The sequence below is a fragment of the Pezoporus wallicus genome, unplaced genomic scaffold (assembly GCF_028554395.1).
Source record: "Pezoporus wallicus isolate ANWC-B61680 ecotype Strahan unplaced genomic scaffold, APGP_CSIRO_Pwel_v1 contig_6714, whole genome shotgun sequence".
Taxonomy (NCBI): Eukaryota; Metazoa; Chordata; class Aves; order Psittaciformes; family Psittacidae; genus Pezoporus; species Pezoporus wallicus.
This window is the reverse complement of record NW_026637486.1, coordinates 2,566,451-2,592,078: the sequence shown is the minus strand read 5'-3', so window position 1 is coordinate 2,592,078 and position 25,628 is coordinate 2,566,451. Positions and strand designations below refer to the sequence as shown.

The following is a 25,628-nucleotide window of genomic DNA, read 5'->3' as shown; positions in this document are numbered from 1 at the left end:
TAGAGCAGCTTGCTCCAAGCCCCTGTGTCCAACCTGGCCTTGAACACTGCCAGGGATGGGGCAGCCACAGCTTCTCTGGGCACAAGTTTAAACGCCCCCATGCTGATGGAGTGTCTTTTGTTGTGCATGGCCTGTTTTGATCTGAAAGCACAGGCTGGCATGGATTAAGGAACAGTTTTAATTCCATGCCTAGAGACCGGCTGACACAGATTGTCCTGTCACTAATACACAGACCCTGACACGAAGCCTGCCTTGCTGGCCACATGGCTCCCTCCTCCTTGTGGGCTTTCTTTAGAACCAGTCACATTCTTCCAGTCCTCCCAGTATCTGAAGGATGTAGATCTGAAGGATCTACAAGGATGCTGGGAAGCGACTCTTCATCAGGGACTGTAGTGACAGGACAAGAGGTGATGGGTTCAAACTGAAACAGGGGAGATTTAGGTTGGATATAAAGAAGCTCTTCCCTGTGAGGGTGCTGAGCACTGGCCCAGGGTGCCCAGAGGAGCTGTGGCTGCCCCATCCCTGGCAGTGTTCGAGGCCAGGTTGGATGCTGTAGTGTAATCCAGGATATTTATTTTGCCAAGTCAAGTTTTATACCAACAATCAGTTTTAAAAATAACAAATAAATGGAACATTTTAAAAAACTAATAAAAAGATTTCTGCCTGTGGGAGCCTACACAGACCTGTTCAAAATGCAGTTACCTGAACCAACAGGGATCATTTTTAATAGGGGAAAATGAATAGGTCACAAATACAGTTTGGGATCTATTTGGTACAGTTTGTGAACCTCAAGGCCAGGTTGGACAGAGCCTTGGGTGGGATGGTTTAGTGGGAGGTGTCCCTGCCCATGACAGACTGGATGGTCTTAAGGTCTTTTCCAACCCAAACTATTCTATGGTTCTACAGTCAGATAGGTGAAAAATGCAGGAGTGTTCCAGGCTTTTTTCACACAGCGAATCAAATGAAACCCTGCCCTCAGCAGCAGTTGCAGAAGCTGCCAAAATCACTTTCACACAAAACAGGGAATTGATTTTTCTGCCTTTTCTGATAAATAGCGTCCCTTCTGGTGTGAAACATGAAGTCACAAACCCAGAACTCCCATCCGAGTCACATCTCTCCGTTGAAGCCTGCTCTGAGACATATGCCTGGTGGGATGTGATTTCTGATGTGACATTTCAGGTTTAAATTTAGAGGAAACTCCAAGCCATTTGGTTCTCATCAGGGGCTTCCATCCCCTGTGTTTGGAAGCTTTCCCTTCTCTGGGAGCTCTCCCAGGGCAGGTTTGAGCCTCTTGCTTGTGTTAACACAGAAACTGCTGAACAAAGTGAACCTGGGCCACCCCGCGCGCTGCGCCGCGTACAGCCCCGACGGTGACATGGTTGCCATTGGCATGAAGAATGGGGAGTTCGTGGTTTTACTTGTGAACAGCCTCAAGGTCTGGGGCAAGAAGCGAGACAGGAAATCTGCCATCCAGGATATCAGGTAGGCCAGAACTGCAGCTGAAGCTCTCTAAATGCACAGCCCTGACGCAAGAAAAGGGCCACAAGATCCAAGCCGATGTGCAGATTCTCTATAACTCCCTATTGTGTGACAGCATGAAATGCATTTACTGGCCAACCAGTGGCTTGATAAATACCTAAAGCTTGTATTTACATATATGTAAAGTTTATGTGTCTCATATACCGTATCTTGCATACTGCTGGGATTAATTCAGTTATATCTACTTGGGCATAGCCAGGAATTTGTGTGCTGTGGAACTGGGAATATGGGAATGAATATCACAGACCATTTTAAAATTGTAATTCCTGTTGCTTTCTCCCAGAGGAGCAGTTACTCTGCACATCGTGCTGTGTGCTTTATGCATTAACATCAGTTAACTACATACAGTATCCTCCATCCTATTTATCTTTTGAGCATCAAGGTTTGGTTTGAATTCAGTCTTGCTACTTACAGAAGGTTTTTGTTGTTTTCCAGTAGAAGAAATCTCCTCTCTTGTATTAGCATGAGAAGCAAAAGAAAATCTTTTACAGAAAGAGTAAATTCTACCCCCATCCTGTGTTTTATTGTCCAGGATCAGCCCCGATAACAAGTTTTTGGCAGTGGGTTCACAAGAACATACTGTGGATTTCTATGATCTCACTCAAGGTACGACCCTGAACCGAATAGGCTACTGCAAAGACATCGCAAGCTTCGTCATCCAGATGGACTTCTCTGCAGACAGCAGGTACATCCAGGTACGTCTTGTTTGGTTGTATTTACTGTGACTTCCCTGCTACCAGACACAGTAACAATACAGAGGTGAGAAAGGGCAAAGGGAAGCTTTCCAAAGTTGCTCTGAACTTCAAGGTCCCTCTAAGTCTCCCAAGGTAGGGCTGATAACTCGGGTTGCCTTCAGAATGTTCATAGGGCCCTATAGTCCTCTTTCTAAATACTCAGGTCTTCCCCCTGCTTTCTGCATCTCTGCCCATAGCCACAACATAGCTCAGTTCCCTTATAGTGAGGGTCAGCCTGCTACCATGAGCAGGGAATACAATTAACTCTATCCCAGCCCAAACCAGGCTCCTTAGAAGATCATCAGTGTGCTAAAAGCAAAGTGTTGTCTCATTTCAAGGGAGAGGGTGCAACATAGAGAAAGAAATTGTGGACTATGCCAATAAAGAAACGGTTCTGCTCCTCCTCCCCAGGATGGGATGCATGTTATAACAGCTTTAATAGGTGAGGTTTCCTTCTGAAATTCCTGTGATTCAGTAAAATCAGGTTGAGATAAACCAGAGAGTACATATCTGAAAGGAAATCTACCAGCTGTGCAGCGTGTGTATGAGCACCTCGTTCAGTTGTCATCCCGTACAGTTATTACTTCATGCTGCACATAATGAATTGTAGCTAATTAGGGAAAAGGATATTTCACCTGTTGAGACTATTACTGCTGGAAATGATACAAATGTAGACAATGATGTCTTTATGGCAAAGTCATCAGCTTTTTCCTTGCCTGCTCTCAGGTATCAACGGGTGCCTATAAGCGCCAAGTGCACGAGGTGCCGCTGGGGAAGCAGATAACAGATCCTGCTTTAATAGAGAAGATCACATGGGCCACATGGACAAGGTAAAGCACTAAGAGCAGTGTTCTGCCTGGTTGGGGCAGCTCTAATGCAGAATGAAGGTCAGGTTGTGTAAACCAAAGGCTTGAAATGTCCCCAGGGTTTGGCTCACTTGCCAGAGCACACAGACACTCCCTCAGAGCTCTGTCTTCCACACTCACCTCTCTACACACCTTTATAGCTGCTTGGTGTCTGTAGTAACTATGACTGCAGTCGTGCTGAGGGCTGTCAGACACCCACAGGGGCTTGTTGCCCTCGTGGGGCTCAGCACCACTTCACGCTTTGCTTTCACTGGCACACTGGTGTAGGTGCTACCTTATCCCACATCAACAAACACAAGCAGCATGGGAAGCAGGGAGACAGGAGCTGCCTATGAAGGAAGGAGCTGGGGGTATCATTAAAATACATTCACTGCCATAGGTTTATAGGGACCCCTCCCAACAGGATTACAAAACTGTAATCATGTGCAAAGTGGAAGAGGCCAAAGGCAGATCTGAGATCTGAGCGGGTGGTAACAGAGGTGGTTTGAGGAGAAGGTTAAGTGAGAATCCTCTTCCTCCCACTGCTCTGCTACCAAGCATAAGGATCTGCCCCAAATACCTTGTTTCTAAGGACTCCTGACAGATTGTGGGAGTGGGGCCGACACATCTGACAGTAAATGTGCAGGTAAATAGGAATGATTATAAAGAAGCTTAATCTAAGGGAAGAACAGGTATCTTAGGAAGTGTTCCACACCCAAACAAGCATCCCTCATTCAGTAACTTACAGCTAAGAGAACACTGCTGCCAAAAATCCCCTTGGGGGGGTCCCTGTGTGTCCTTGAGGAAAGGAGGGGACTGTAGCTGCTTGTATAAAATGATGAGAGAGGTCCACAGGAGGTAAACCTCAGGATTTATGGACAGAGAGGGGTTAGATTTAGAGGTGATGTTGTGAGTCACACAAAGATGTATTCCAGCGATGGTCTCTGTGATGAGATCGCATTCAGTGCCATGATTTTGAAGGAAAAGACTGTTCTAAAAGGCAGCAGTTATTTATCCCTGGGCTGTGTTGCCTCCCCACGCTGTGGAACAGAGCAGCAGCGAGTGAGCCTTAGGTCTAATGCTCTTTTCTTAACTTGTTTTTGGAACAGCATTCTTGGAGACGAAGTCATTGGAATTTGGCCACGAAACGCAGATAAAGCAGATGTCAACTGTGCATGTGTGACCCATGCTGGCCTAAACATAGTCACAGGAGACGACTTCGGGCTGGTGAAACTGTTTGATTTCCCATGCACAGAAAAGTTTGTAAGTGGATAGTTCACTCTAGTCTGAACAGCCTGACCTTGCTCTGTGGTTTTAAGGCCTCCAAATGCGGGGTCCAGCGGGGCAGCTCCAAGCAGGAATGGCTGCAGGAGCACTGGGAGCTGGGGGTCCCCAGGTGAGCAGCTTGCAGGTGATGGAGCAGCCACCCTCCAGCAGGCAGGGAGGGGGGAGCACACAGGAGGGAGCAGCGAGCTGGGGTTACTGTGGGCTCAGAACACTGGAGCTGCTGGGGTTTGGCTCCACGAGGCAGCTCCGTCGCCCTGCTGCCAACCTGCACGTGTCCTTCCCCACAGGCCAAGCACAAGCGGTATTTCGGGCACTCCGCTCACGTCACCAACATCCGCTTTTCCCACGACGACAAGTACGTGATCAGTACGGGAGGAGACGACTGCAGGTGAGGGACGTGACCCAAGGTGCTGCGTGCTCCCTTCAGCACCAAGCCCCCGGCAGGGCACTGAACACCCCTCTCGGCCCATCCACAGCCTGCCCCTGGGTGGCAGCTTTAGCTTGGTTCTCCGACCCTGGGATCGATGCATTTCATGCTCATTGCACCCAAACCCTGCCTCCTTGGCACCACTCACAAGGTGACCGCTACTGCCTAAAGCATCCCGCATTTGGATTCCTGTGTTGAGCAGCATCTGCTTGTAGCTCCTTGGTTTGCCTCCTCCCCGTGGGCAGAGGCACAGCAGACCTGGCCAGCACCCAGCTCCGAGGCTTCAGGCACCAAGAGGTAGCAAAAGGAGCCCCAGCTGCTGGCACAGGACCCACACGTGTGCCTGAAGAACATTGAGACCACTTAAAGACAGCTGGTGGGGGTGTCAGTCACACAAAAATAACTGAATAGCTCCTGCCCAGCAAAGGGTAGGACAGGAATTCCGGCCAAACACAGGGATGGACAGATTTAGAAAGGCATTTCAAAGAGCAGGAGGTGCAAAAGGTGCCCGAGCTCTGAGGTGGGCTTTTCTTTCTCCTTCAAAGAAAGGGCCAGTAAATGCACACACAGAGATACAGACACAGACACACGTGTGACTGCAGCCGGGTTCCCCTCCACTCTCACTCCCCACGTTTCATTTGAGCTCCCAGTACTGCTCCGAGGACACAACTGCCGAGCAAAACAGGGAGCACAGAGGTGATGAATGAAAACCAAACGTGGTTAAACACAGCCCAAGAGAGACGTGCAAAGAGCACGAAGCAGAACTAGCAAAAGAGCTGGGTTTTGAAGAAAAGTGCTTTTTCTCCCTCAAACCAAGCAGGTAGGAAACGAAAAGGCACAAATCCCGACAGGAGCAAGTACCAGAGAGCTGCGGTCAAGCAGCAGGTATTCATAACTGCTTCCTCAGCAGGAGAACAGCAGCTGGGGACTGCAGGATTGGCTTTGCTGCTTTCCAGAAGCAGAGCCCTAAATGCTGATGGATGTTTGCCCACACCAGGCTCCCCAGCAGGAAGCCTGCAGCAGACACGGGTCTGACACTGCAGTCAATTTAACCCTCACTGCAGGAGCTCTCCCACATTAAAGCATCCACTGTCACTCCTGCAGTGACGCTGGTAATGAAGGACCCCCCCTCACCCCCCATACATTTTCCACTACTTTGGGGGTTAGGGAGGAGAAGGAAGTGTTTTCCTTTGAGAAAGGGGTTGTGCAGTGGGAGCAGGAAGCTCCGTCCCATCACAAAGCAGCTGCAGGGGAACAAAGGCTGCATTCACCTCAGCCCTCACCCTGCAGGACACAAGTTACATAAGCTCAGCAAAGCTCATCAGCTGCCCTGCTTTGGCCAGTGGTTATAGAGGGGATTTCTTGTTTCGGAGGGCAAGAACAGCATAAAACAGTGAGGTTCTCAGGCAGGAGCTGGTTATAGACTCATAGACTCAATTGTTAGGGTTGGAAAGGACCTTAGGATCATCCAGTTCCAACCCCCCTGCCATGGGCAGGGACACCTCCCACTAAACCCATGGCATCCAAGGCTCTGTCCAACCTGGCCTTGAACACCACCAGGGATGGAGCATTCACAACTTCCCTGGGCAACCCATTCCAGTGCCTCACCACCCTAACGGTGGTTGTGGTGCTGCAACTCTCCTGAGAAAGGGAAGCACATTCACATCATTCCTGGCTCCACGTTGCTGTACCTGGCAGCTGGCTGGTAAACCCCCAGTTGGAGCCACTATGGATCCATAATGCCTGTATTTAACACAGCCTCTCTTGGTGCTGCAAGCTAACCCCTCCCTCACTTCCTTCCCCTGCAGTGTCTTTGTGTGGCGCTGCCTTTGACCGGAGCCTCTCCTTGCTGCTGTTACTGCCACCACCCAGTGACTGGGCCAGCCTGGACAGCCACGATGCCTCGAGCCCTGCGGCTGCCGTGACCCCCACCCGAGGCTGCCCCGTGACACCTCCAGATTACTCACAGCATTTACTGAATGTCACCTCGCCCGATAACCCCGAGGAGGAAGGAGACGTCTGAAAGGGAATCCTTTTGTAACCCGGGTAGGCCAGAGTGATGAACGGTTCACTCACAAAGCTGCTTTTGCCTAATACTGTGTTATCTAAACCCTGTCTGGGAAGGGAGCACACGGAGAAAACGCTGGGCCCTTTAATTTGCGTCATTCCAAAATCTATGGCTTGGTTTGTTCAAGAAAAGGGGTGGGTTTTTCACCTCCTGCTTCAAACTCACCTTTGGGGCACTGAGTAAAGCCGCAGGCTTTGAACGGGTGAGCTGGGGTCACACTTCAGCTGTCAGCGAGCGAAGGAGCAAAGTTATCATTTTTTAAGTCCATCTTCTTTTTAAATATATATATTTGGCAAATTTTTCTATCCATGAAGTGCCTTGGAATAGTTTTCTATTAGTATGGGCTACAGCCTTGCCTCCCACCCCTTGCTTTCAACATACGGTGCTATAACGTTCACACAGAGGAGGGCTAATCATCACCACCTTTCCCAGCTGTGTACTTACTTCCACTGTCCCCGGTCTCTGCTTTGGGTTTCAACACCTTCACAAGTGAATTCCAAACTGTTTGTGACACAGAGGCAGCTCTGTGCTGTTCCGAGGACAATTCCCCGATGGCATTACACCCCTCGGTAAGCTGTTCACAACGTGTGCGATGGTAGCGCGACTACAGCCGGAATGCGAAGCTTAAATGGTGAGTAGAGGGGGAGAGGCTTGGTTAAAGATGCCAACAGTGAGGAAGCTGCTCCCCGCATTCATCCACTCCCTGTCTGTGGGAAGCTGTGCTCTAGAGATAACTGCTTCCACAGGCAGGGGCCATCCACTGGTGTGGAAGCCTCTGAGTCACTGCTGCAATTCCTGCAGGGATCCCAAGGACCGCCTGGCACTGCTGCTCATGAGCAGAACAGAACCCCCTCCCCTACCAGAACATTCACCTGTCCTTGGGAAAAGCAGCCCCCTGTGCTCATTTGGACTCCTGTTCCCATCATCACCTCTCCTGTGGGACAGGGTGTGGGATCCAGGAGAGGAGAGCAGAGCAGAGCAGCCCACGAGCAGGGGTTCACACAAGGCAGGTAAAGCCCATCAGTGCTTCTGTCAAAACCAAAAACTCCAGGGACGGGGAAGTGGAGAAAGAAAAAGTTCAACTTTTTCCCATGAAAGTGGCTGGAAAGGAATGGGAAGTGTGGGCAATGGCAAAGGATTTCTGAGATTGCGGGCCTAGAATAATGTGTTTTAAAATTACCTTTCTTGTAAAAAGCCTGTTTGTTGATCAAAGACATAAAGGCCAAAATAAAACCTTGAGACTTGCATTGGGTCTTTGAAAAGAAATGTTTGTTGGTGCTTTAGCCCCAGGTCAGGACCAAACCCTTTTGAACCGGGGGAAGTTCCTGCCAACCCATTTCTGAGCCCACTGCACAAAGAGGAGGCCGTTGGGTGCAATATCCGGTGCAAGGAGTGGATCAGTGCCCAGGTACCACAAAAAGTGCTTCAGCAACCTCAAAGAATCACCTTTTTTACAACTGAATTTATTAATTAATGCCTTGTATCACTACACAGAAGATCAGTTTGTCAGATACACAACACGGCCCTACGCAGTCCTTGTTCTAGCCACACCTCCTTGCTGAGATGATGTAATCCTGGCAGGTGGTGATGTCAGCGAGCACCTTCTCTGCCTTCCTTCTGCATGGATTGTATCCCAGATAGAACCAGAGCGAATTAATCAATGGTGATGTGAAAAGCAGCTTAAAGCAGTAGCGTCTGCCAGGAAACACATTTGTGTGTTTCTAGGGTCTGGCTTTACATACAAAAGGTTCAGAAGTCACCACGTCCAATACTGTAAACTCAAGTCCTAGCACATGGATTGATTTTCTAATGGTCAGGATGCCATTACTTACAAATCCGTGTCCCAAAGAAATCTGGGTACAAGTTTCCAGGGTCCAGCTCTTAAATCGGATCCAACAAATTGATCTGGAAAGATCCCTAGGACTTTTGCTTGCCAATGTCCTCCCCCACGCAGACTACAGCATCACGCATCAACTGTCTCTAAAGCAAACCAGGCACGTTCACTTGGCTGAGTCTGAAATGCCCCTTTCACTGTTTTCAACACCCAACTCACACCGCTTAAGTGGCAGCAACAACCAGAGCCACAGCCAAAGAGCCTGGGTGACAAGAACCACACACCCACTGGAGCCACGGGGAATGAGAGCTCTGGAACTGACCAAACTGCTTCACCCTGCACGGATGGGAAGAACAGGTACTGAGAGAAGCCATCGACTCACACCGCCTACGTCTGACAGACTGTGGCCACCACCATGTACAACGGATACTGAATCACCATGAGCTTCAACAAAATAAACACAAAGAGTTTCAATTTGCCTCAAGAAAGCAAAATGCCACCAGGTTCTGTCTAGAAGCTTTATTGATACTTGGGGTTTGGGTTGGTTGGGGTTTTTTTTTGCCTTTTTGTTGGGTGGTTTTTTTTTTTTTACATTTCACAATGCATTCCACAGACTTGGTTCAATACAGCTTAACCTGCAAGTGGAGGAATTCTCCCTTATTTCTTGCATAACAAGGTTTTAGGGTTCCCAACAACATTTGCAGCATTAGATACTCGGTCCACAGATTATGAGAGTTTGAGAGATCAGAATCAACTACTGTACGTTTGTGTCACAAAGTGTATGCTTGTCTCTTGCTTTAGGTGTATGTGGAGGTTCCTTCCTTCATCCCCCTCTCGCTGCTTGTTTTAACCAGATGCTAGTGTTTACACAGACAGTTTGGGGTCCAAGCTTGTGTGCTGCAGAGCTAGTCCAGCCACCAGTCAATTCTCTGAAGTACAAAGCACTGTGGAGCAGCTGAAAGATCTAAGCTTTGTGAAACACATATATATATATATATATATATTGGCAATTGATAAAACAGTAAAATCACAATACAGCTATACTCATACCAAAAAGGCAAGATTTGCTTTCAAAACTTGCTCAAATGGTATAATTCTTCTAAAACATCTCAGTTTAGAAAATGGGCATCAACCTACACAGACCATACACCGTGCACACACTGCAGTGCCTCCGCTCCACCCGCCCCAGCCGGGAACGCCGCAGGGACTACCGCTGACGAAGCAAAATGTACAGCTTTCAACTCTTGGGTTAGCCAGTGCTGCTGCACACAGGATAGAGGAAGATGATTAGGTTAGATCCATACATAGCAGCTTAACGATACTTAGGATGATGAAAACACATGGCAGTCAAAACAGTTATTTTTGTTTTCCTCAAACACTGCGTTGCTAAAAAATAAAGATCTGTGAAATTGCACTGCAATGTCAAGGGGTTCGCTATTCCCTGACCCTCCCCGTGTCAATCCAAATGAGTAGTTTTTTTTCCCCCTTAAAAGATGAACTTCCTATCGGCACGCTGCTTCAGGCTTTTTACTCAGTTTTGCGCTTCAACCCAGGGATCTTTGCTTGGATCCTGCAAGAGGGAACAGAACAGCATTTGAGTAATGAACAAGAAGCAGGAGGTGTAAAACACAGAGCCGTAAAGCAGCAGCATGGCAAGAGAATGATCACAGCAACGCACAACCCAATGCAACCGCTCAATTCTCCATTCCCTCCTCAGCTGCAACTGCTGAGGGCCCGGGTTTCACTGATGGGTTGAAAGACACAGATTGCTGGTAGAAGTCACACAGGATTAACTCAGCGAGAGCAGAGCTGATTTTGTAACCATTCCAAATTTAAACAGAGGACTTTTTCCTCCTAGGACCAGTGCACATAATGCATTTGTTACATACAGGAATGCCACAGGTACCGAGAACAATAAATGCTATTTATAAAGTGCAAGTTTACTCACTTAGCCATGGCATCTTTGACATTCTTGTTGACGAGTCCCAAATAATGGTCAATTTGGGCCTGAAACGGAAGATGACTGATGTTACCAGCAGCTCTTACACTCACTGTGCTGCAGAATCCCAGCACACAACACGTGCTTCACACAGGAGACGGACTGTAACGTAAGGAAGGCAGGAAGGGGCTCACCCATGTGTCCCAGGTTAGCGCCCATGGCTTCAGCCACAGCACACAGCAGTGTCTGCCCCGGAGCAGCAGGGAGCAGCGGGCAGGAGCCCACATAAACCCACCTCTGGCTTCTGGAGCAGCCACTTGTGGTTCCCCGCCTCAGCTCAAGGCCAACACGAGGGTGCACAACCAGCCCGGGCCCTCGGTGCCTCTGGGCAGCACAGGGAAGGGAAGCGGCTTAGGGGGGCCGGGGCCTGGTAACCAGCTTATGCCCTCGGCGAGCAGCTTCAGCCCCTCAAGAGGATTGCAGAGCCCGGGTTAAGCCACACAACTCGTCCCTCCTCCTCCTGTCCCTGCAGAGCACCCTGCTCCCTCCTCGGAGCTCGGAGAGGAGCCCATGAGGCTCCACCATCTGCTCCGAGCCTTTCTGCTCCCTCCCCACGTCCCAGGTCCCACCCCCCTGCCCCGAGCAGCCTTGTTTGTGAAAGAGGAGAAGGAACTGCTAAGCCGGGGCTGGCTGCCCCCTCCTGCGCTGTGACCTGCGGCAGGCACCCCTGCTCCAGCCCGCCTGGAGCTGAACTCAACCGAACACCTTCGGCTCCTTCTCGTCTCTTCCCTTCACATTTGTCTCCCCGCAGGAGAAGCTCTGGACTGAGCCAAGCGTCTCCCACCTCCCGTTTCTGCCAGGGGTACAGATTCCACAGGGCCTCGTGAACCCTGACCGTCAGCTCCACAGGGTCCTGCAGAAACGTGCTTCCATCAGGATTAACGCACTGTGCTGCCGCTTTGGTCCTGCCCCAAGCTGGATGAGGGCAGAGGAGGCCTCCAGGTTAATCGGGCCTTTGTCCTAACTGTTTCCTGGGGAAGCTTTCCCATGCTACCACTGAAGAGAGCAGGAGGGGAACCGCACACAGCCTGGGCTCCAAAGGGAACGTGGCACTGCCTCCTGGCTCAAGGCCTTTGAAAGGCTTTCAGGATTTTAGCAGATTGAGGTGAGCTCTGGGTGCGTTCGCTTGCGGCGCTGCTTCCACGGAGCCAGTTTTGTGATTCACATCAAACACTCACCTGATGTCTCTCATAAATAACAGGAACACTGAAGAGCGAGATCAAAGCTGGAAGAGAGCACAGCAGAGGTGTTAAGTGTTGACAGAAGGGAGGGTGCTCAGGTAACACAAACCCTGCCTTCCACACCTTGACTCTGCCTCCCAAAAGGTACAAGAAATAACCAAGCCACATGCAGCAACTGCTGGCTGCTAATTTCAGTAACCCCATGAAGCAGAGGCTGGGCTGGTCTCCAGGTCTCAACTGCAGCACCCTAAGGCTGGTCACTGTGGGTTACACACGTTCTTCAAAGGGGATGCCTCAGCTTCGGCCAGGGCCAGGTGGGTTCCAACACCTGAAGCTCTGCTCTGGGATACAAGGAACAAAACTGCTTGGGGTAGGACATGGCCAGAGGCAGCCGGTACCTCCTCCAGAGCCCCAGGCTAACCCCAACAGGGGTGAGCACAACAGAAGGTGCTTTCAAATGATACAAGTCTGAATTGCTCAGCTTGCTGGTTTTTGAACAGCACGGTTCAAAATGACCTGTTCCAGTGTTATCAACGTCCCAGAGAAAGGACACGGAGCTACCGCATCCCGCTACGTGCTCCAGAACACAGGAACAGCCCCCTGGTATCCAGCAGACCTCAGTGCTTCCCCTGGTTATTCCGTATTGAGCATGGTTTCAAACACTTACCCAGAATCAGCAATGTCAGACCATTAAACAAGGCACCAACATAAGTGAACACCCACATCAACACTGCAAACTGGAAAGGAAAGAGAAACAGCATGTGTCAGCCCAAGGCCTTGCCACTACAAGTGCTGAGAGCTTTAACCACACACAGAGAACTGAACCACCCCAAACCCCTTCACCCTTGCATGTCTCATGTAAAGAGAGAGGAGCAACTAGATGGCTGAAGGGCTCACTAACGGGATATGAGGTCCGGGTCATGGGCTGAATTCAGCCCCAGTCTGCAGTGACCACAAGCTGTGAGCTCTTGGTGGCTGCTCCATGCCCTCTGCATCATCCAGTGCTTTCAAACCCACGTTAAACAGCAATGGGCAAACACAGCTCCTACCTCCCACCCTCCAGAGAGATGGCACAAGACAAGGAAGTGACAGGTCTGAGGGCTGCTGTGTGACAGAGCCAGGAAGCCGCTCAGCTGCTGGGGTGGCAGCACAGCAGGATCCGAGCGCACCCAGGCTTGGTACCAACGATCAGTCACACTTTGGCTCAGCAGAGCTCTCAGTGAGCACTGACCAGGGCAGGCAGGGTTCTGTCACCCTGGGACTAAAACCTCTCTGGAGGTACACGGCAAGGCTGCGTTGATTGGCTTTTCCCTTTAAAAACCAGGAGCTTTGGATGCCACAACTTCAGAGAGGAGTCAACAGCGCCAGGCAATGGAAGCTGGCTCCAAGCTGGAAGCAAGCTCAGAAGCAAGCTCTGTTCACAGCCACCCAAACCCCCTCGCTGCTGCAACTGCTCCTTCACCCCCAGCCCAGCTCACACCCAGTCCCTGTTCTTACCCCAGCACCCACTGACTGCACTCACACAGCTCCTCTGCTCACCCTGCACAAAGAAGGGGGCTTTGGGGCCCCGCGCTCAGCCGGGTGGAGCGTGTCCCCAGCACACCTCTGACCTATACGGGGGGAGGCAGCTGGTGCTATTTCTGTGCAGGGTTCCTCCCCAAGGAAAAGCAGCCTGGTTCTTCTAGTGTTGCAGGGCCCACGAGGAGCTGAGCAGCAGCCAGGGGCTGGCTGCCACAAACAGAGCATGGACCAGGGCCTGGCTCCGGCTAAGCACGGCATCGCGTTTTGCTTGTGCAGAGACCCCGGCCCTTTCATCTCCTGAGCACATGGGCTTGGTTCGTGTGCAAGACACTGAACAGGCAGTGGAAGGTGTCCCTGCCCGTGGTAGGGGTTGGAACTGGGTGAGCTTTAAGGTCCCTTCCAACCCAACCCATTCTATGATTCTAATGACTGAAGGTGAAGCACTCTGGTGAGCAGGAGATGAGAGTGAGGAGAAGATGGGTATGAAGGACTGGGAAGAAAAAGCTGCATGCTGAAGGCTTGTGGGAGTGGGTAAGGATCTGCCCTGCAGCTGAGTCACCCTGAAGTTACGTATCCAAACATCCAGTTTTAGCTTATCGTAAGATGTAAAGTATCCAAACCAAACAAAACCAAGTGCCAACAGCAAGATAAGGGCATGACAATCAACACAAGCTTAACTGTGGGACCCCTGTAGCAAACTGAAGTTACTGCAAGAGCTTTGTTCAAAGTAGCTGATCCCATTCAAACCTCAGGAGCATTAACTGCGAGCCATGCACTTCTTATCTCTGGGTTCCTCCTCGGTGTGACACAGGCACCCCCGGTACAGTCACCCCTCAGGCAAGGCTGGTGTTGCCATGGACTGAAGGACTCTGGCAGGGTGACCAAGCCAAACACAGCTCATTGCTCCAGCCTCCCTCATGATTCATTCAAACCTTGGCCCAGTTCTGCTCTGCAGTGCCAGGGCGAGCACTGCCTGCCAGCCTCTGCACAAGGGACTTCAACAGAGCAAATGCTCTCCTTGCACAGCAAGCCTGGACACGCAGCACATCCTCCTGCCCAGCCAAGGGAGGGAAGTTAACTTCTAATGCAGCAAAAGTACCCCCAGCTCCGTGGTCATTCAGGCTGATTTTTCCTGCAGGCTTTGCATGCAGTGAAGTGTAGGTGCCAGCTTCAAGCACACACATCCTGCCAGCCAGCCACCTAACAGTGTGGAGAAGAGGAGGCTCAGGGGGGACCTGATGGCTCCCTACAACTGCCTGACAGGAGGATGGAGCCAGGAGGGGCTGGGCTCTGCTCCCAAGGAACAAGGGATGGGACAAGAGGAACCGGCCTCAAGCTGCACCAGGGCAGGTTTAGATGGAGCTGAGGAACAATTCCTGCCCCAGAGGGTGCTCAGGCATTGGAACAGGCTGCCCAGGGCAGGGCTGCAGTCACCGTCCCTGCAAGGGTTCACACCCCATGGAGACGAGGCCTCAGTGCCATGGGTTAGTGGTGGCCTTGGCAGTGCTGGGGAACGGTTGGACTGGATGAGCTTGAAGGGCTTTTCCAGCCTGGTTGAATCTGTGATTCGATCACCTCCTCTCGTGGGCACCACCTGGCCAGGTGAGCACTGAGTAACGCTGCTGAAGACTATGACCGAGGCAGAAAATGCAAGCTCATGCAAGCAGAAGGTAACAGCTTGACTCAATCCCAAAGTCCAACCTTTATCAGCGCTACCCAATCCTATTCAGTGAGCACTGATTTTATGGCCCAAAGAAGATCAAAATCCAGGAGTTAATGTTTGGCTGGCACAGGCTTTGCTCCTCCCAGAGTCTGTCCTGACCAGCATTGGGCTCTACCAACTGCACGTGCAGTTTGTAATCCCCTTCACTTATTCATACTGGGTGGGAGTAGGAACCCTAAACCCAACGAGACCAACTTCCTCTAGCACATCAGTATGAGACACCAGGGCTACCAAAGCAAATGAAGTGCAGCTGAAACCTCAGACCCTCCTCCCACAGCTCCTCCTCTTCCCTTCGCACACTTTGTCAGTTAAAACACTGCTCTGGGATTAAGTGGAGCTGACCTCAATCCCACATATACACACTGGCCTCTGGTTTTTGTTCTCCTTAGAAAGGAGACGACTCAGCCTCTCAAGTGCAGAAGGGGTTACCTGGGACCCATCTAAGCACTTAAAGCTCCAGATGAAAAAGAAAGCAGAAGGCAACCCAGGACTGACCTACAGAGATAATGCTGCTCTTCCCACACGCTCAGGACCAAGGGAAAGCCCAGACCCAAGCTCAGCCTGAGCACTGGGATGACCCACACACCAGTAAAACCCCAGTGTATCTGATGGGCCTGCAGCGAGGCTTTGCCTCTCTCTTCCCAATGACTCATGACTCCCCAGTACCCAGAGCACACCACAGTTTAATGGCAAATCCAGCAATGTCCATATAGCAATTTCTTTACTATAAAAGAGTTGCAGCAAGGAGCTCTGCTTCTCAAAGCATCGACCGAGCAGAGGCAAAGCCACCATGGCCAGTGCCAGACCGGCTGTGGCAGCACATCGCCGTTGAGCAGGACAAAGTGCAGCTTCCCCTGGGCTCCCTGGCAAGGGCTCCTCTGGAATTGCTCCTCCCGAGCTGTGAGGAGCTTCTTTGAGCTGCATAAATATTTATAGTCCATTTTAAGACCTCCATGTCTGAAGCATTGTTTAATAAAGCAAGAAAATCCTTCACAAGACGGATTTTACAGCCAGGACTATTACACACAATAACCTGACCTCCAGACATCTCCTACATTAAAGCTCTCTAATTATACACAAACATGCTGCTTTCTACAGTGAGGATGTTTAAACTACACGAGCCAAGACATCTCTATTTTGTGTTAAACCAGGGCTGCTGTACTCCCTTAGACCCCAGCATCTCCATCACCTCCTCAGGCACAAGCTCTTCAGATCAGTAACCTGAGCTCATGAACTCTCCTGACATTCACTGGTTTCAGATAAGGTACCATAAATTACACTCATTAACATACATAAAACGTTCTGAATGTCAGAAGAGAAGGGAAATGAATCAGTTGAGCTGAATAAACACATCTTTCCTATAGCCCATAGCGTTTTAGAAGTGACTGGAGTGCCTCGAAGGCATTCTGGCTGGAATTAATTCTGCTTCCTACCTAATCCCTCTGCAAGGCCTGGTTTTCTAAACAGTGTCAACTGAAGCAGCACTTGGCTGCCCACTGCTTCCTTTTCCTTCCCTGCAAGGGATCGGGATCTCTAAACAACCCTTATAACTCAGATGAAGGATCGTATCACAGAGGGCTTAATTATTAAAGAAACACAAGTAACCTTGTGGCTGCAAGTTTCTGTGCTGGCGTTTAGGCAGCTCAAACATGACTCAGCAAAGTTAATTTTTCTTTGAACACTGAAACTCAATGCCCTTAAAAAACCCACAATAGACAAAGGGGATGTCCCTTCCCTCCCTCCCACTCCAAGTTTTAGTTATCAAATGCAATTCTGGCTGTGGAACAGTAATTCTTTTGGCCAAGGCTGTGGCCTTGAGATGCTGCAGAGATGAATCCCAAGTACTCAGTTCTGTGAGACACAGACTTCATACAGCCCAGACTAATGGGCAGTGGCAAGAGGGTTTATTTAGCCATCAAAACACATCAAACCCCAGCCTAGCATCTCCCATCTCCTCTTCCCTTTGGAGAAAATGCATCTTTATCACCAGCAGTAGACCCCAGGTAACAACCCCACTGCCCCATAGAACCATAGAATCACAGAATGGTTTGGGTTGGAAAGGACCTTAAGATCATCCACTTCCAACCCCCCTGCCATGGGCAGGGACACCTCACACTAAACCATCTCACCCAAGGCTCTGTCCAAAATCATCCCTTCGTCCATCATCTCCCCTGTCTCCAGAGGGACAGGACTCACTGCACTCACATCAGGTGCAGCTTTTCCATCACAAACTCCGCTTAAGTTGGATCATAATGAGAAACTGGATCAGAAACTCTGGGTAAGATCCTGAGATCCAACACAGACTTTACAAGCTTCCCTTTTCCTCTCCCTTCCCCCAACCCTACAGCAACTCAAAGGACTTTACAAAGCACTGAGTAAGGGATTTACTTTCTTCCAAGAAGATTAAGCAAACTGAGAAAGAAACGGCCAACACATTGTACTTGGTAAAGGAAACAACTGTTTGAAAAACAAAGGAACACTATTAGCTTGAAAGGAGGGAATGTAATCCTCACAGAGCAGAACTGAAGGGTTTGCAGCCAATTCTAACACTATTATGCACTGTCAATTTTGCTCTGCCACCTTTAATAAATAAAGTGTTACCTGGAGCTATTCAAGGTATCTGCTGGGCAGCACTGCACACTTCAGGTAGAGTAACTTGCAAACCCCGTTTCAGTGATGTGCAGGACTAAAAGCAGCAGATTTCTGCTGTTCAGCACCAAAGAGGAGGTGTAAGGCTGAGCTACATGCAGCCAGGGATTATGTCAGTTTCCCATTGGTTGTTATTATACTGGCAAAATGAAGTGGAGCTAAAGTTATCCACTGTTACTGCAGGCAGCACTTGATGTTCAGCTCAGTGTGGCTAACAGAAAGCTCTACTTGCCAAACAAAAAGGCTCATTACTTCCAACACCCCAACAAAAACTCCTTATTTACTTACACAGCGCCAAAGCTGCTATTGTTCCTCCACGTTCCTGAGGACTAGTGGGCTTTGCAACCCAGGTCAGCAAGGGACCTATTTACACAAGGCTGCTGCTTCTACGCTGGAGCAAACTTACCTTCAGAGAATCAACTAAGTCATCGACTAGGAAGAGACGTCTCAGCTCTTTGACTGTGCCATTAATGTGACCAAGCACAACGTTACTGTACTTCTGAATAAGCTCTTCAGAGACAGCTATATCAGACTCCAAGTAAGCCCTGCAAGAAAGAAGAGCTTATGAAACTTCGCTGTAGGAGTACTGCCAAGCAGTGTCAACATATGTTTTATATATATAACATCAACATGTGTTCCCTTGAATTCTATAAAGGGAAAAACCTCACTGTATAAGGAATGCTAAAAACAGTTCTTACAGTTAGTGATAGCAGTTCTTTTAAGATAAAGATAAAAGCTTCTATCTGGGGAAGTGTTCTTTCCACCATTTTGAGGCTTCTATCTGTAGTTGCAGTGGCCACAGCAATTTAGATTCTTTAATTAGAGATTAATTTAACTAATTTGCCTGTTGGAGGAAGAAGGAGCAATGCAGCACATCTGTAATAGGGCACTCATTTTACAGTTACTGCAGTTGCTGAGCTTTTGTTTAGGGGGGATTCTGATTTGGGGTGGAAAGCTGAAAAATGCACATTGGAGGCTCCCATGGCTGTCATTAAGGCAAAGCCAAGCACAGCCTTGCAGCGAGCCTAAAGCAAATGCAAACACTTCAAACAGTAACTACAGCAGGCAGCCGTTTCAAGGCTGCATTCTGCTATCCATGCTTGGCTCCAATCTGCACACCCTTCTCTCAGCTCATCTGCAAGATACTCAGTACCTGAACCACAAATTAAGCCCCTTTCATACACTCTCTTCACTGTCGAAATTCAAGTAAGAGCAGCCTCGTAGGTGAAGGTATACAGGTAAGAAGCAATCAGGTATGTGGGTCTGGATGCTTCATATGAATATCAATCAGTGGGTTTAGAAATAAACTGCAGTAGGAGCACAGGTTAAACAAGTCTTGCTTGTTCTTGCTAAGATAGAACTGGGAAACCTGGAAATGCTGTTTGGGTTCCCAAGAGCACCATTGGGTAGAGAGAGCCAGCAGGATTTCAGGTGGGAATTACTCACCCTCATGTGGGTGAATAAGGAGAGCCATGCAAGCCCTTGGGGGGGTTAAAGCAAGCAACCAACCAAAGCCCCAAGTTTACAAAAGATACAGTTTCATACTGCTATACTGAATGTTCAGATGTTATTTCTGTATCAGATTTAAGCTCCAAACCAAATACTCCTTCCCCCCCCCCCCCCCCCAAGATTTTTGCCCCATGCTGGTTTTAGGCACAGATTGGCTTCCACTGAGTAAATGAACCACAACACCCAGAGAGAATGGAGGTAAATCCAAGGAAACACTTCACTCTGCCTTACTGAAGATGAGAGGAAGAGAATGAGAACAACTGGAAACAGCACAAAATCAGGGAGAGCTGTAAAGAGGAGGGCACGCAGGAGTTTTGGAAAGGTGCAAGGGCCGGTGAGGTGGACCCAGTTCATTGATTAATGAAGGGAGAGAAGTGAGTCTGAGCAGTGTGGGGCAGGGCTGGTGTGGAAACAGGCACTCTTAGCAGTTAAACACATTAGTTAAGTTTTTGTTTCTCTTCAGATGCAGCCTGGGCACCGCTGTACTCCCCACAGGGAAGCAGGAATACCACGGGTACCACATTCCCACACTGCAGAGATGGGTACACGTGGGAAGCCACAAGGGCTTAGCTCATCACTTAAAGCAAAGAGCTGAGGTCCTCTTCAAGGACCTCAATTAATCCTATGACTCAATTCCTGAAGCCACAGAATACAGAGTCCAAGTTTCTGGATTTCTGATATGGGCAGGCCTCAATGAACCTGGATTCTGCTGGGGAGAAGGCAGCCTTGGGTATGGAGAACACGGCCATGCTGCTACACCCAAACCACAAACTTGAACAGCACTCTTTAAAGGAAAGTCCCCAAAAGATAAAAGGATCCCCTGGTGCATTTCCTCTGAGTTTTGCTAAATATATTGCATAGAAAAAGCGCTGCATCTCCTGGGAATCCTTTACATTTTGTAGCTCATCTGCCACTGGTTCCCATTCTGAAGCCTCTACCATTCTAAAAAGCATCTATTAGTCCATCAGATTGAAGTATTTGGGGGGGGGTTATGTAACTTAAGATACTCCAGCATTCCCAAGGAAATCCCAGGTACCAAGCACACAGTTCTATTTCTTTACTACTGTGTCTGCCTGCTGAGAAAAACTGAAAGAGGAAGAGTCACAGGCTGGGCATGTTCCAGTACAGATAATGTACATTATTAGGCAACATATTATAGCCTCTGTCATCCCCTGCTCCCAACAGCACCAATACTGCTCCCCAGAACAGCACACTTGTTGTTAATGAAAGGAAGGCTCTCACCTGAACGGGTGGCCTTCACTGGACTTCTGGATTGCCTGGATAACTCCCTTGTATATCCTAAAGCTGATCGTCACCGAAAGCAGGGCCAAGGCAATGTAAGCTGTCACGCTCACGATGCTGAACACTGTTAATGAGAGCAGCAGGAACAAGCTGGCACCAAACACCACTCCTGTCTTCTTAATGTCTCGCCAGTAAAGGAGGTCAACAACTAGAATTTGAAGAAGGAAAGAAATTAGAACAAGAAACCTTTTGCATCCATATGGAAACAGTAAAACACGATTCACTTGACTGCTGAGAGTCATCAAGAATGGAAAGTGCCATCTCACTGTGACACCAGAGCTGAAATGACAACTAGGAATAGGTTATTTTAGCACTGGTTCTGCACTGGACTTCAGATTATTGGGATTATTGTTATTAGGATCACCTCAAACGTAATTGTTGCAGCTTAAGAACAACTCTGCCCTTAAGCAATGCCAGAATTAATCTCTTTGACTACTGTTCCGCGCTCTGCACCAGAACCATGGCAGTTTGTGCTTCATTTCATTCTATTTTTGTGCCTTTTGGGGAGGTCACTCACTGAGATTGAGTGCAATTCCCCGTTAGGACAAATGACAGGATGCTAACAGATCTCTAAGCCATTATATCTTTTAAGTCTGGTAGAGGCAAAGACACTGCTCAAAACCTATTAACAGTTCATTTTGTTTCCTTTTGACCAAAGCCGTTCCCATGGGAGTGTTGATTATGGGTGACAGACTGAGCCATCAAGAGAGAATAATCTCACTGCAATTTCCATCCAGGCTAAATCTGCTGCACTCCAATGCCAAATGCTTCATCTGTAAGCCAAGCTTAACGTCTTCCTCAAGCAACCCCCACGAGAGCACACAATATTGAGCCATTCTTAACATCACTGTTTAAACTACACCCTTGCCTAGGTCATAGGCAATGGTTTAATGCACCCACTGCATATTTGTTTGCCTTGAGGTGCTGCTGCATCTGGTCAATTACCCCACTGAACTCATGAGCTCTGGCAAACATCCTCCCCACTGCCAATACAGAAGTAGGCAGGGGCATCTCTTCTGGTTTTACACTTCATAGGGACATACAGAGAAAAACTCCTGCTTCATCATTTCTACTTCCACAGCTGACCAGATTCTCACAAGCACAAATTCCTCTTCTGCATCAAAACTGCTTCTGAACAGCAATAATGTGGTAGCTACAGAACTCAAGATAAATTATATCAAATTACTGCTGCACCACAAGGTTAGTAATCCCATCTCGCCCTAAACACCACCAAAGTCAACTGTCAAGTAGCACATCACAGTTCAGAACACATTCTCACTCTGAATGACTGCATCAGAAAATGAAATGGATCTATTATTGCTTACAGGATGAAAACGTGGTAATGCACCAGCATTAAATACTCAGTAGCCTCTGTAGGGCAAAGTCTGCACAATCCCTTTTGTAGGTACAATGTGAAAACGCCACTGGGGCTGTGGTGCAATTTCACAGTGTTTCAGAAGCTGGAGTCCTTTCCTAATGATTTCCTTAGGGAAAATGTACTGAGCAGCAGGCGCTGGGAAGACAAGAGCCTGGTCAGAAACTTAAAGCTGCTATTTTCATATTGTCCTGGTTTTGGCTGGGATGGAGTCAGTTTTCCTCCTCGTAGCTGGCACAGTGCTGCCTGGATTTAGGATGAGGATAACGCTGATACCCACTGATGTTCTAGCTGTTGCTTACCCTGATTAAGGACGTTTCAATCTCATGCTTTGCCAGTGCGGAAGGGCACAAGAAGCTGGGAGGAAGCAGAGACAGGACACCTGACCTGGACTGGCCAAAGGGGTATTCCATACCACAGCATGTCATGCCCAGTACAGAAACTGGGGGACTTGGCTGGGAGCTGTGGATCAGCGCTTGGGTTGGGCATCAGTCATTGGATGGTGAACAACTGTGCTGTACATCACTTGACTGTCTTGGGTTTTAGTCCTCTCTCTTTTTATCTCCTTTTCATTACAATTGTTATTAGATTTCACTTTAATTCAATTATTAAACTGTTCTTCTCATAACCCATGGCCCTTATGGTATTTCACCCCTCCCCAATTCTCCTTTCTTTCTCCCAAAGCAGAACTGCAGTGGGAGAAGCAAGCCCCAGCCCTCCACCACCACCCTCAGCCCCACTGCTTGCCTGGTTTTCTGCCTCCTGCTGACAACTGCTGCCCCCAGAAAGCAGAATACAAACAAAGCAGCAGCCAGATCAGATGCTGGCTGTGGTTCCCCCATGTGACTCCACCAACATATGGGGTGAGAGATAGAGCAGCCAGCTGAAGGAGGTGACACCCCTGCTCCACCAGCACCCATCTAAAGTCCTTGTCACACAGGCCCAACCCACCCGTGCACCCTGCTGACCTGTTATCCTGCTGGGTGTCATCATGTTACAGAGCTGCTGTTCTCACTGTCAAACCAATGAAGCTCTAAGCAAGAAAACTTGTCTTTAATTTGTAATAATCAAATAAAAAACAAAACTCAAGCAATTGCAACATTCCTTTTGGATGGGCTATAATCCCTAAATGTAACATTTGATTTGGTTTCTTTGGCTTTGCTTCTAACCACCTAAGTGCCTGGTAGTGTTATTGTGCACCTTAATGAAGCAAGTTTAGCAGATAAAAGAAGCTTATGAACCAAACTGTGAGCTTGACCTAAAAATTGCTGTAAACTCTAAACCTAAATTGAGCAGCAAGTACCCCTAACACTGAAGGGGGGGTGTCAGAACCAGTACTGCAAAAAAAAAAAAAAAAAAAGTATAAATGAGTGGATTTCATGCTCCTAAATCATGCAAAAAAGCTTTGAAAACCTCATTTCTTCCCCAAGTATTTGCTGCAAATCCTGAAGCTATATTTAGTTTCAAATGTGCAATTTGAGCATCCATACGGTGATATTTGGGTGCTGCTCCTGTATCGTGTGACATGCCAGGCATGAGCCCCTCTCCTCTCCGTTTGCAGGCAGCTTTAGTTGGATAACGGAGATAACTCCCTCCTCTCTAACACAGTTTCGCAGCCCCTCCACTGCTCTGAGGTTCTGATTGCTTCACACAAGAACTCACTTGCTACAAGCAGGAAGCATTGTACCTGCACCCAGGTGTAAGGAAGGTAAAGAGTCATTCACCTGTATCCTGGTTCCCAAGATAGGAGAAATCAAGGTAAATGGCTGCAATTAAAGCACCCACAAATGGCCTCCAGTGCCCCATCCTCAGCCTGCTGGTCTCAAGTCAACAGCAAGAAAACCCCCGAGCTGGGAGCCCCCAGACCACAGTTAAACTGCACACACAGCACTTCTCAGTGTCTCCTCTCGGCACCATACCAGCCCCAGCGTAACGACACCCAGATCTGGTTTCATTGTGAATTCCTCCACGGGAAAGTCAGCTACAAGACACTGAAAAAGCGAGGTGCAGTTTTAAAGAGAGCAATGAAAATGATTTATAAATGATGGAAGTGATTTATAAACCCCGATCGATCGGAAGCACGTATCTGCATTTCTTTCTAAAGGAAAATGGAGAGTTAAACGCATTACCAGGAGCAGCTTTCTGGCTTTAAATGCAAGATATTCACAGCAGATTAAACACAGCACAGCACAAAAACACCCCCCCCACACCCCAACTCTGAGGAACTGGTGCCAAGCAGCCTCCTTCCTCCTGGAAACCGCTTTAACCTTCATTTTATACCCCCGAACTACAATCTCCCACATTTCAAGCAAGTACCCCTGGCCTATTCTAAAGCAGGAACAGCTGCCTACATTTGGTAAGCACGAACTGTCACTTGGCACGTCTAAAAATAGCTCTGCTAGCATCCGTGCCTTACATGCACAACTCATCCCGTTACATTTTGCCTTTAAAGCGAGTGCCGCCACAGCTTTACCGCTGCATTAGTTGCATTTTAAAGCCTTTTCTCTCTATTCCACAGTTAACGCCGCACAGCCCCCGTTGTGACAAAATGACAACAAGTGGCTCCATCCATTTAACCTGAGAACGCTCTTTCTAAAGAGCGGAACCAAGCGCCCCTCGCTCGTATTGAGGCGGGGATTGAAAGGCTCGAGACCCAAAGCGAGTTCCGCCGGCAGCGGCTAGCGAAAAGCAAGGAAAAGGGACTGACCCATTCTGGCCTCCATCTTGAGCAGCCTGCATGCAGCAGCCCGTGCCCAGCGTCTCCCCGCGCCGTTCCACTTCCTGCAGGGCACGCAGAGGTCGGTGCCTCTACGCAACCGCAGCCAAGCCCGGACCCCGCCAATGGCGCCGCGGCCGCACACGCAGCCGTCAGCGCGGCTTCACCCGCACGCAGGGCACGGCCATGGGGAGCTCAGCCCCATAGGGAGGCTGCTTGCGAGGGTGACTGCAGTACGGGGAGGTTTGCGCCTGGGGAACGATCGCTGCTCGGCGAGAACCTCTCTGTGGGGTGGAAGGTAGGGAGGAATCGATGTTCTGCGAATAAAGAGAGCGCGGAAGCACAAGAAAGGGGCTGCTCTGGGTGGGTTTAACAACGGCCGCACTGTGCTAACACAGGAGTGGTGAGAAAGGGCAGCTTTCACACTGTAAAGCGCGCAGTCACAACTGTCACCGCAGTACAGTGGAGGCTTATTGATAAACCAGCACCCAAGCACAAATCCCTGCTGATCTCCGTTTGGCACTTCACATTAAATAAACTTCCTGTTTACACCTGCGGCGATGCCCACATGCACAGTATCTAGCAGTTTACACCAAAAACCCTCCCTGTTTACACCTGACAGTGATGTCCAGTGCTTCCACTGATCTTTTACACAGATTATCTACCAGGCAAGAGCTGAAGCTTGCAGATTCACTTTCAAAGCCTGGCCCAGCCCGATTCAGACCAACCAGACCAAGCCAACCCCACAGAGAAGCCACCAACCCATCAAGTGGTCAGTCTGTGAAGCACAAACACTATTAGAATGCTGGGGCCTGACATTTCCCAGATTTCCCACATTTTCAAGCTTCCTTACTCAGAACAACCATTTAAAAATCACAGTTGTCACAGACTCATAGAATGGTTTGGGTTGGAAGGGACC

The 25,628-nt window shown here is 49.0% G+C and overlaps 2 protein-coding genes across 8 annotated transcripts in view; one reads left to right on the top strand and one right to left on the bottom strand.

The window, feature by feature from the left end:
* Window positions 1–6,818, top strand: part of EML6 (EMAP like 6) — a 119,133-nt gene extending 112,315 nt beyond the window's left edge. For both annotated transcript variants that reach the window (XM_057405812.1, XM_057405811.1), the window contains 6 exons: window positions 1,310–1,482; window positions 2,072–2,234; window positions 3,000–3,103; window positions 4,228–4,381; window positions 4,693–4,793; window positions 6,641–6,818. In XM_057405812.1, the coding sequence (XP_057261795.1) occupies window positions 1,310–1,482; window positions 2,072–2,234; window positions 3,000–3,103; window positions 4,228–4,381; window positions 4,693–4,793; window positions 6,641–6,665 (720 nt within the window). In that variant the 3' untranslated portion in view covers window positions 6,666–6,818. The remainder of the gene's footprint in view (window positions 1–1,309; window positions 1,483–2,071; window positions 2,235–2,999; window positions 3,104–4,227; window positions 4,382–4,692; window positions 4,794–6,640) is intronic.
* Window positions 6,819–9,238: 2,420 nt separating this feature from the next.
* The window catches only part of RTN4 (reticulon 4), a 47,900-nt gene continuing 31,510 nt past the window's right edge, over window positions 9,239–25,628 (bottom strand). For 5 of the 6 annotated variants that reach the window (XM_057405819.1, XM_057405820.1, XM_057405822.1 and 2 more), the window contains 6 exons: window positions 20,559–20,766; window positions 18,214–18,352; window positions 12,582–12,651; window positions 11,912–11,958; window positions 10,683–10,741; window positions 9,239–10,304 (listed from right to left, as the gene is read on the bottom strand). In XM_057405819.1, coding sequence (XP_057261802.1) covers window positions 10,262–10,304; window positions 10,683–10,741; window positions 11,912–11,958; window positions 12,582–12,651; window positions 18,214–18,352; window positions 20,559–20,766 — 566 coding nt within the window. In that variant the 3' untranslated portion in view covers window positions 9,239–10,261. Of the gene's footprint in view, window positions 10,305–10,682; window positions 10,742–11,911; window positions 11,959–12,581; window positions 12,652–18,213; window positions 18,353–20,558; window positions 20,767–24,700; window positions 24,861–25,628 lie in introns of those variants that run through there. The other variant, XM_057405824.1, reaches the window with a different exon arrangement.